Source organism: Leptodactylus fuscus, chromosome 6, assembly GCF_031893055.1.
Source record: "Leptodactylus fuscus isolate aLepFus1 chromosome 6, aLepFus1.hap2, whole genome shotgun sequence".
Classification (NCBI taxonomy): Eukaryota; Metazoa; Chordata; class Amphibia; order Anura; family Leptodactylidae; genus Leptodactylus; species Leptodactylus fuscus.
Genome location: NC_134270.1, coordinates 38,068,984 through 38,080,672, shown reverse-complemented (window position 1 = coordinate 38,080,672; position 11,689 = coordinate 38,068,984). Strand labels below are relative to the sequence as shown.

Below are 11,689 nucleotides of genomic sequence, written 5' to 3'. Positions count from 1 at the left end.
TCCACCATTAATTGGTCCAAACTGGGCTGGTTAGAGGCTCCCTCCACCATGAATTTGCCCACACTGGGCTGGTTAGAGGCTCCCTCCACCATGAATTTCCCAAAACTTGGCTGTTTAGAGGCTCCCTCCACCATTAATTGGTCCAAACTGGGCTGGTTAGAGGCTCCCTCCACCATGAATTGGTCCAAACTTGGCTGTTTAGAGGCTCCCTCCACCATTAATTGGTCCAAACTGGGCTGGTTAGAGGCTCCCTCCACCATGAATTTGCCCAAACTGGGCTGTTTAGAGGCTCCCTCCACCATGAATTGGTCCAAACTGGGTTTTTTAGAGGCTCCCTCCACCATGAATTTGCCCACACTGGGCTGGTTAGAGGCTCCCTCCACCATGAATTGGCCCAAACTGGGGTTTTTAGAGGCTCCCTCCACCATGAATTGGTCCAAACTTGGCTGTTTAGAGGCTCCCTCCACCATTAATTGGTCCAAACTGGGCTGGTTAGAGGCTCCCTCCACCATGAATTGGTCCAAACTGGGTTTTTTAGAGGCTCCCTCCACCATGAATTGGTCCAAACTTGGCTGTTTAGAGGCTCCCTCCACCATTAATTGGTCCAAACTGGGCTGGTTAGAGGCTCCCTCCACCATGAATTTGCCCACACTGGGCTGGTTAGAGGCTCCCTCCACCATGAATTTCCCAAAACTTGGCTGTTTAGAGGCTCCCTCCACCATTAATTGGTCCAAACTGGGCTGGTTAGAGGCTCCCTCCACCATGAATTGGTCCAAACTTGGCTGTTTAGAGGCTCCCTCCACCATTAATTGGTCCAAACTGGGCTGGTTAGAGGCTCCCTCCACCATGAATTTGCCCAAACTGGGCTGTTTAGAGGCTCCCTCCACCATGAATTGGTCCAAACTGGGCTGGTTAGAGGCTCCCTCCACCATGAATTTGCCCAAACTGGGCTGTTTAGAGGCTCCCTCCACCATGAATTGGTCCAAACTGGGGTTTTTAGAGGCTCCCTCCACCATGAATTGGTCCAAACTTGGCTGTTTAGAGGCTCCCTCCACCATTAATTGGTCCAAACTGGGCTGGTTAGAGGCTCCCTCCACCGTGAATTTGCCCACACTGGGCTGGTTAGAGGCTCCCTCCACCATGAATTTCCCAAAACTTGGCTGTTTAGAGGCTCCCTCCACCATTAATTGGTCCAAACTGGGCTGGTTAGAGGCTCCCTCCACCATGAATTGGTCCAAACTTGGCTGTTTAGAGGCTCCCTCCACCATTAATTGGTCCAAACTGGGCTGGTTAGAGGCTCCCTCCACCATGAATTTGCCCAAACTGGGCTGTTTAGAGGCTCCCTCCACCATGAATTGGTCCAAACTGGGTTTTTTAGAGGCTCCCTCCACCATGAATTTGCCCACACTGGGCTGGTTAGAGGCTCCCTCCACCATGAATTGGTCCAAACTGGGTTTTTTAGAGGCTCCCTCCACCATGAATTTGCCCACACTGGGCTGGTTAGAGGCTCCCTCCACCATGAATTTCCCAAAACTTGGCTGTTTAGAGGCTCCCTCCACCATTAATTGGTCCAAACTGGGCTGGTTAGAGGCTCCCTCCACCATGAATTGGTCCAAACTTGGCTGGTTAGAGGCTCCCTCCACCATTAATTGGTCCAAACTGGGCTGGTTAGAGGCTCCCTCCACCATGAATTTGCCCAAACTGGGATGTTTAGAGGCTCCCTCCACCATGAATTGGTCCAAACTGGGTTTTTTAGAGGCTCCCTCCACCATGAATTGGTCCAAACTGGGCTGTTTAGAGGCTCCCTCCACCATGAATTTGCCCAAACTGGGCTGGTTAGAGGCTCCCTCCACCATGAATTGGTCCAAACTGGGCTGGTTAGAGGCTCCCTCCACCATGAATTTGCCCAAACTGGGCTGTTTAGAGTCTCCCTCCACCATGAATTGGTCCAAACTGGGTTTTTTAGAGGCTCCCTCCACCATGAATTGGTCCAAACTGGGCTGTTTAGAGGCTCCCTCCACCATGAATTTGCCCAAACTGGGCTGGTTAGAGGCTCCCTCCACCATTAATTGGTCCAAACTGGGCTGGTTAGAGGCTCCCTCCACCATGAATTTGCCCAAACTGGGGTGTTTAGAGGCTCCCTCCACCATGAATTTGCCCAAACTGGGCTGTTTAGAGGCTCCCTCCACCATGAATTTGCCCAAACTGGGCTGGTTAGAGACTCCCTCCACCATGAATTTGCCCACACTGGGCTGGTTAGAGGCTCCCTCCACCATGAATTGGTCCAAACTGGGTTTTTTAGAGGCTCCCTCCACCATGAATTTGCCCACACTGGGCTGGTTAGAGGCTCCCTCCACCATGAATTTCCCAAAACTTGGCTGTTTAGAGGCTCCCTCCACCATTAATTGGTCCAAGCTGGGCTGGTTAGAGGCTCCCTCCACCATGAATTGGTCCAAACTTGGCTGTTTAGAGGCTCCCTCCACCATTAATTGGTCCAAACTGGGCTGGTTAGAGGCTCCCTCCACCATGAATTTGCCCAAACTGGGCTGTTTAGAGGCTCCCTCCACCATGAATTGGTCCAAACTGGGGTTTTTAGAGGCTCCCTCCACCATGAATTGGTCCAAACTTGGCTGTTTAGAGGCTCCCTCCACCATTAATTGGTCCAAACTGGGCTGGTTAGAGGCTCCCTCCACCATGAATTGGTCCAAACTGGGTTTTTTAGAGGCTCCCTCCACCATGAATTGGTCCAAACTGGGGTTTTTAGAGGCTCCCTCCACCATGAATTGGTCCAAACTGGGCTGTTTAGCGGCTCCCTCCACCATTAATTGGTCCAAACTGGGCTGGTTAGAGGCTCCCTCCACCATGAATGTGCCCAAACTGGGCTGTTTAGAGGCTCCCTCCACCATGAATTTGCCCAAACTGGGCTGGTTAGAGGCTCCCTCCACCATGAATTGGTCCAAACTGGGGTTTTTAGAGGCTCCCTCCACCATGAATTGGTCCAAACTTGGCTGTTTAGAGGCTCCCTCCACCATTAATTGGTCCAAACTGGGCTGGTTAGAGGCTCCCTCCACCATGAATTGGTCCAAACTTGGCTGTTTAGAGGCTCCCTCCACCATTAATTGGTCCAAACTGGGCTGGTTAGAGGCTCCCTCCACCATGAATTGGTCCAAACTGGGTTTTTTAGAGGCTCCCTCCACCATGAATTTGCCCACACTGGGCTGGTTAGAGGCTCCCTCCACCATGAATTGGTCCAAACTGGGGTTTTTAGAGGCTCCCTCCACCATGAATTTGCCCAAACTGGGGTGTTTAGAGGCTCCCTCCACCATGAATTTGCCCAAACTCTGCTGGTTAGAGGCTCAATCCACCCTGATTTTCAAAACAAATGTTGGTGCCAACCTCAACTTACTACAAGGGCCAAATTCACTGCTGGTGACAAGCTCTCCTCACTGCAAGTGCCAAATACACATGTTTCAAGGTGTTTTCCTACTGTCAGAGAGGTGGTATTGAGTGTGTAAAGTGTGTAGTTGTTAGGCAGTGATGTTGGGGTAATAGAGGGTCTTTGGTGTGTTAGATGCCCCCAGACATGCTTCCCCTGCTGTCCCAGTGTCATTCCAGAGGTGTTGGCATCATTTCCTGGGGTGTCATAGTGGACTTGGTGACCCTCCAGACACGGATTTGGGTTTCCCCCTTAACGAGTATCTGTTCCCCATAGACTATAATGGGGTTCGAAACCCGTTCGAACACACGAACATTGAGCGGCTGTTCGAATCGAATTTCGAACCTCGAACATTTTAGTGTTCGCTCATCTCTAGTGCCAATCAATTCCGAGTGGGTACAGACAGTTAACAATAACCATTTAATTTTTCTTACAATATACTGGAAAGCTGCAGAAAAAAATCACAACGGAGGAGATTTAGAAAAAAAAATGGCATTTGCACCATTTTCTTAGGAGTTATGTTTTTACAGCTTTCACTTTTTACAGCCAAAATTACATGTTACCTGTATGATGCTTGTTGTTACAGTCAGTAACAGTGATACCACATTTATATAGCATTTGCTGTGTTTTAACACCTTTACAAAAATCTAAAGCTTAAAAAAAAATGTTCTGACAAAGGAAACTCTTATTTCCTTTTATGGGCTACATAAAGTGTCTTCTTTGGTGGGGTCAGGTTTTTTTAAAAATTTATACCATGATTTTGTGCAGATGCTTAACCTTGTATGGCTAATCGTGCGCCAACTGGATGTATATAGTCAATCAGAGTTCCAGAACTATTAATTTTGTTAATTGAAAAAAATAAATTAATAACACTTATGTTTTTTTTTAAAAAAATTCTTAGTTTGCAGGTTAAATTCAGACCACTGAGGTGCAAAACGGATGTGAAAAACATCCTTTTTTCACGGTTGTCGTGCACCCAAGGGGCATCCACTTTCATTAGAATGTATGGAGGGATTTGTGAAATGTACTGTATGCATAAAGAGTTAATATGAACTCGGTAGCCCTGTGCCTGTTGATGGTGTTTCCACAGGTGGAAAGCTCATCTAGTATGACAGCTCCCACGCACCACCACTGTTTAGGTGTATGTTACAATTGATCAAGACATTTAAAGGGTTAACATTAACACCTGCTGTCACCAAATAGGGCTGTTAGTAGCAGGTTGTCTATTGTATAAACAGCCAACGCCTGCCATGTACGAAGGGGTTTCAGTTCTTGGGTCATCTTCATACTTTTCCTGTGATATCTTGACATAATATTATGTCATGAGTTGTTTTTTTAGATGCTGTGCCTAGGGGTTCCAGGGAGACTGTGAGCCTAGACCACATGATTGGAAATAGCCCCTAGGTCGTTCCACATCCTCTTCCATGTTCACCTGTTTTATGGGACTAGCTTTACTATGGCCAGCCCCCATAGCAGACTGTAAACAAGAGAGATGAGGGAGGAGACAGAACAATCTGGATAGATGAATAGACAGATTCTAATGTTAAGTTCACACTAGTGTTGGCTCTCATTGGCTGTCATTTGGGTCCATCGGGGGACTCGATTGATGAAGGGTAAGACCACTAAAACAACAGATACACATGTAACCTAGTGGACCCTGATGGAACCAAATGATGGACAGCCAGACAATTAAAACAGTGGTTACACATGGAGCACAGCAGACCCCGATAAGGGGGCATTTACACAATGTAACGCGGTGCTGATTCTGGCACGATAACTTGCGTAAGAATCAGTGCTGCAAAACAGAATCCCATTGACTTCAATGGGTTCCCTTTAACGTGCGTAACACATTGAAGTTAATGAGTTAAAAAGCCTCCCATTGATTTCAGTGTGTTACGCGCGCTAAACAGAACCCATTGAATTCAATGGGATTCTGTTTTGCAGTGCTGATTCTTACGCGAGTTATTGTGCCAGAATCAGCGCCGCGTTACATCGTGCGAATGTCCCCTAATGGTGTCTGACGGGTGTCCATCATTTTGAAACTGAAAGCAGTAGAGAAAAAAGTCCTTGGTAGTTTTACGACAGTCACCAACAGAGTCTCAGGAACAGATGTGTCTTAGTCCTAGTCTATAGTTTATGCTTCCAACTCCCATAGTTTACTATGATACATTGAGAACTTTATTTTAGCCATTAGGACTTACTAAACCAATGACATATTTCCCAGGGGACATGACTTATTAGTGAGAGATCTGTATTCTTCACTAACACTCAGCTCTGACACCAAAGACAATGATTAGCCTCTTCATGACAGAATTTTTGCAACTAAATCACCCAAGTTATCTGCCTGTCAGTGCTCTATATTAGTTACTGGAATGCCATTACTGGTAATTTCCATCATTAGGCGTTGCCATTAATGCGGCCATTAACCTTTCTTGTCTGAATAAGGCAAACATTATCTTATGTTGTGAGGACTGGACTCTTTTTCTTGATGTATTTGGAAATAGAATTGAACTAAAAATGTCTTTATATGAAGAGATTTCAATTCAGAAATTCACAGAATGATAATGAGAATATAAACATATATTTATAGCATGCTTCCTGCTGAACATTTTATGTGACTGTGCCTGTTTATAATTTTTTCCTTGGAAGACAATTGCATTCAAAAGGGTTTTTTAACCAAGTTTTTTCTACTTCTGTATCTGGCTATACATGCCTGATTTTGATGTTTCTCTGTGGTCCCCCAACACGTACTATATGAATTCTAGGCTCATATTTGTGCAATGAGTTCAACATAATCTGTCCTTCTCCATTCATTTTATTGGTCAAGTTGACCTTGCTGAAGGATACTGGAACTTTCATCCAGTGAGCTCCAAAGTTGGGCGAGTCTGGGTGAATATAAATGCAACTTGGAGCCTGTGGCTCTGGTTTGCCACCTGGCATCCACTCTCCATTCACATATTTCCATCGGTTGTTATCAGCGGTTACAAAATCCATCAAGAAGGAGTACATGGCATTTGGGTCTAGACCAGTGACACTTATTTTTAAAACAGGAAACATTCTCCTGCCATTTTTGGTGACTATCATTTCATTTGTCAGGTCTTTGAAATGTTTCCATAACTCGGTTTCTTCCAAGGTAACTTTAAGTTCCCTTTCTGTAGGATCTCCTTTCTCACTACCCTCTTGAAGCTCATTTTCTACCGCTGTAAGTAGATGATCAGTCCTGCATGGTAAACTTTTTGGAAAGTTTTCAGAGCCACTGCTACTCATGGTTGTCAGATTGCACAGTGCAGTGACCAGACTAATTCCTCCTAATTAGGAATTAATTAGTAATAATGCCTTAACTGTACAAAAAACAGGCAAAGAGCGTGGGAAACAAAATCCTGCACGTCCGAGCTCTTAACTAAGCAGTAACAATAAACTAACTATACATGTGGCTTACTATTGGCCATACATACAAACAAACAAATTAGCACAATACAGTCTCATAAAACTCAGAGTTTCACGACAGTTCCAGATGCCTCTTCTCACTCCCTGGATCTAACCTAAAGTGCAGGCTCTTCAGCCTTTTATGGTCCTAGTAATGAGCCCAGTACCCACAGCTGGAGCTGAGGCCCATTCAAAACCTGCCCTGGACCACACAAGTCAGACATTTTGGTCTGATATAGTGGGACTCCAGCACTCTACCTCTCACCATCTCACAAAGGCTAATCCATAAGCACACATACTCCAGAAACCTGAGATTTAGTCTTTTTGGGCTCCACAGAAGAGTTTTTGAAGCAGTTTTTAGGTGGATAGCTACCTCAAAGCTTGTTCCAAAATTGTCGATGTGAACATATCCTAATATTCCTCATGCCTGAGCATTTGTTACAACTGGTCCAATCTGCACAATCCTTGGCAAGCTGCCATACAAATATCTCAAGTCCTTATAGCCTGCTATCTCACAGTGCATTGCCCACACTAGATACAATTTTTACAAACCTTCAACTGTATAAAATTATACAGATTTTCCTCAGCAGTTATTCTACACTTAATATATTTCCTTTGATGCAATCTTATTCTGGGAATCCTGTTTTAGATTAAAGCCCACGTAAAAAAATAGAATTCACATCCTTTTCCACTGAAATTTTTACAGCATTTTATGTTCTTTTTTCTGCAATGTATGGATGATATTAAATTATATCTCAATCACTTGGCTGGCGCAGTAATACGAAACATTTTATTTGGCTGTTCTTCTAAAAATGCTGCATATAACAACATGGGGCTGAGACCTTCCTGAGTTACCTTTTTGATCAACTAATCTGTGGGGTTTCTTGGTGTCAGACCACAGCCTATTATAAGCATAGCTCATCAATATTTTAGTCTTGGTATACCCCTAAAGTAGTATTAGACCAATTCATTCCAAAAATAACAATTTCTAAATTGTTGGGTAAATCTAATAAATTAATCAGGTCAACTTTAATATACGTTCTTCTCCAAGAAACAGTTTAGATAGGGACACCCTCCCCTACTACCGACGATGTGTGAAACATGCCATTGCTGTCTATGGCCTCGCATGTGACCATCTTTTTCTGTTGTCCATAAACTCAAGGAACCAAGTCCGGATTGTATCCATCATATGCCATCCATATTCACGGATTGGCAAAAAGACTTGTATTATCCCATATACTTGACAAGTCTGTGCCACAACTACAGACAGGAATGGAACCAGGCCCATATTTTGGGAATGATTACTACATTGTCTACCAATAAGTATTTGGACACCTGCGGTAGAATACAAAACAACATTTATCCGTATTCAATAGTTGGTAGAGCCTCCACGAGTGGCAATAACAGCCTCAACCCTCCAGGGCTTGCTTTCCACAAGTCCTTGTATGATGGCTCGCTGTATTTTATTCCATTTGGCTTGGAGAAGACAGGGAAGTTCTTTCAGCAATTTTGGACGGCTGCAGTTTCGGGGGGTCTGCCGACTCGGGGACATTCCAACAATCACCGTTCACCTTCCACTTTGTAATCACATAGGCCACTGTTAATTTTGGGTAAATCAGTTCATTTGCTATGTCCTTTAAGAATCTACCATTTCTGTGGTACCCCACAATTCTCGAAATTAGACAACTCTGCACTTCATGGCATCTTGCATGTGACTAAGGCCAATGCTGTTTCCTTCACGATATTTAACGGCAGAAGGCGTGACGTACATCACGACCGCAGATATCTTCGGTTGCATTTGCATGGGTGTCCAAATACTTATTGGTAGACAGTGTTTTTACTTCAGTGGAGACACATCGCCTAGTCGGATGAATTCAGATTTAGCTTGCACCATGCTGATGGGAAAGGAAGAATTTGGTGCCAACCAAGCAGCATGAATCGATGAACTCTTCATGTCAGGGGTCACCAGTTCGAGTAATGGGGTAGGGAGAATTTTATTGAGAGCTGGTCATCTCATACCCCTCACCTTGGGATACATCTAGCCTAAAGGAAAGGTAAGGAGCGACATATATATAGTATACTTCACACCGGTGCCCGGAGAGCCCAATGAATTTTCAGAAAATACTCCTAACTTTGTAATAACCTATTGCTTTCATTATATTGTTATATTGCATTGATAAAGCCGTAGAGCTGCAGCTTGTCCCTGAAGGTTGTACTACAATGCTGGATAGTATTTTTTATATATTCACAAAAAAAAAAAGCCTTGAATTTTGTGTACACTCGCTCCCTCCCTCCCCTCTATTTTCCCACGTTCATTCCGGTATTACCTTCTCCTCTCACTCGCCGTGCGATTCCACAACATATATTTCTCAGCCCCAGCGTTCACTTTTTATGATGATAAATCTGTCCCTTTAGTTAAACTCTCTGCCTCCTAACAGTGGAACTGTGTAAATTTTCACCTGCACTTAAAACCGTACGCCACCGCTACGAAAGGAGGGGGTATTTAATTGCTCTCTGCGGCATTAACTGGCAATCGATTTCCTCTTCTTTATTTCTCTTTCTGGTTTTGAAGTTTCTCTCTACTTTCACTTCACACCTTATGCTATAAAAGTATTGGAGTGAGAAGTGAGAAGATTTGCAATATTGCAATATAACCACAACTGCATCACCATGGTATCATATCACTGACTAACAGCTATGTTTTCTTAGCATTGATATACGTTGCAAATCAATAAATGGTATAGAAAAAAGTCCTCCCCTTAGAACGTCTGTCCCTGAGGAGCAACGATAGACTGGGACGTTAGATGTCCATGGCTAGTTCGGTCATTTTGTTATAGACTTAAAATGGAAAGAATATTAGGAACAAACCTGGTTACTTAATAACACATATACATCACCTTATAATCACCTTTCCTCTAGGCTCAACATTTCCTAAAACCAGCGGGGTAAGATGACCAGTTTTAAAGGGAGTCACACAACATATTAACCTAGCCTAACAGATAGGTTAGGGTAACCCAAATCAAACAGTGTTTTCCCTTTGCGAACTAGTGCCTATGTTGTAGAAATATTGTCTTTTTTGACTTTCAATATTAATATGAGATTTTTGGAGCAATGAAGGTGGTGCCATTGCTCCTTAAGAGATAAGTGGCAACAACCCCACTGTGACAGAAAGCTAATTTACATATTGAAAAAGCGGTTAACATAGATTGATTCAGAAGACCCTTACCAGTTCAAAAGTTCTCCTTTGATATGGTATTGAATTGAGAAGGTAGAATTTTAGATTCAGACAGTTTGCCCAAAGATTCGTCTTCGGTTGAATAAGTGTCACAAACTGGAAGTGAAATTATTGTTCTCTGGGGTCTCTTCAGACCCCAGAACTGGGGCTTAACTTCAGGGGACAGTCGCACCGGAGCCAGGAGCCTTAGGAGGCCCATAAGCACTGGCATCAGTATTGAGATTGCAGCTTCCATGTGGCCCATAAGACAAGGAGACCCACATTTTACCCTAACCACACTAAGCGGGATTAAACTCCTTAGCACCTGTAACCGTCACTGTCAAGAATTTGCTGTAGGGATGAAGTAGGAGGTCCTGGGCAAAAGATTGCACCAGGGCCCACAAGACCTTAGTTACGCCACTGCCCCAGAATATAATACATAGAAGCCCTCAGGAGGTGTGATAAAATAATAAATAGTTATATACTCACTATGCCTTTTCTTGGCATCTTCGATGTGTCTGGTGCTGGCCCTCTTCTGGCCTCTCCTAGACTCCTGTGTGACATCCGGCACCATAGGGTCACCGCTGAGTCCTATGATTGAGACAAAGTGGTAACAAGGGGCGAGCCAACGTCATGAAGCTACACGAAAGTCATAACATTGGCATACCTCCTGGCTTAAATCATGTGCCATGGGGTCACCACTCAGGCCTCTGAATGGGTTTCAGCAGTGAGTCCAGGGTGCATGATTCCCCCAGGTGGCCAGAAGAGTTATCATAGGGAGTGCAGTGAGGATGCCCTTAAGATGTGAGTGTTAGGATCACATCTTCCATCTTGTATTCTGTCAGCCATTTTGTAAGCTTTTTCTTATATGAGCTTCATAAGGATGTCTGTTTAGAGTTTAAGAGACCCCTTTAGGGGATAAGGTGTGTGGAATGTTGATGGTTGGGTTGTAACTCCTTATCTGTTTGTGGTGAGAATCTCATAACAGGTTCTATAACCAGTTGACCCTTAGCCACAAACCGGACTGGACAGATAGCATGTGATCATTATCTCTCGTGCTGTGATATATACATCTAGAATTAGTGTAAGATGTTGGTTTACACATAAATATTGTAAATTCTTCTGTATGTCATGAGAAAGATCATCCCAGGTTGGAGTGTAATCATGAGATGCAGAACTTATCCAATAGTCATGTGCCACAGCTTATGTATAACCAATCGGGTCAAAGTCCAACCTGCTTATGTTTGTATAAATGCTAACTTTCTGTAACAATAAATCAGAATCCATTTTGATACACGACCACCATGTGTCTTGTGGTTCTCCAGGCTAAGATGGCGGAGGCCGATCTTGGCCTGTTAATTAATTTTCCTTTACAGACAGCATATCTCTGGGGTATTATGTTTTTCCCCCGACAGAAATTGGCGCCCAACGTGGGGCTTGAGAGATGAGGAGACGGTTTGCTGATCCCCCGGACGACCAGATTACAGGAGTGCTTGGAAATACAGATCCAACAAAGTCAGCGCTGCAAGGTAAGAACTTTAATCTTACCAGTTTGATCTGTGTTTCTAAGAACTTTTGTTTTCCTGTCCGAGTGTGAGGTAAACACTAGAGAT

The 11,689-nt window shown here is 44.1% G+C and overlaps 1 protein-coding gene across 1 annotated transcript; it reads right to left on the bottom strand.

The window, feature by feature from the left end:
* Positions 1-6,139: 6,139 nt before the first annotated feature.
* Positions 6,140-6,703, bottom strand: LOC142209972 (T-box transcription factor T-like). The gene has a single exon (XM_075279006.1). The coding sequence runs from the start codon at positions 6,701-6,703 to the stop codon at positions 6,140-6,142; it is 564 nt and encodes a 187-aa protein (XP_075135107.1).
* Positions 6,704-11,689: the final 4,986 nt, after the last annotated feature.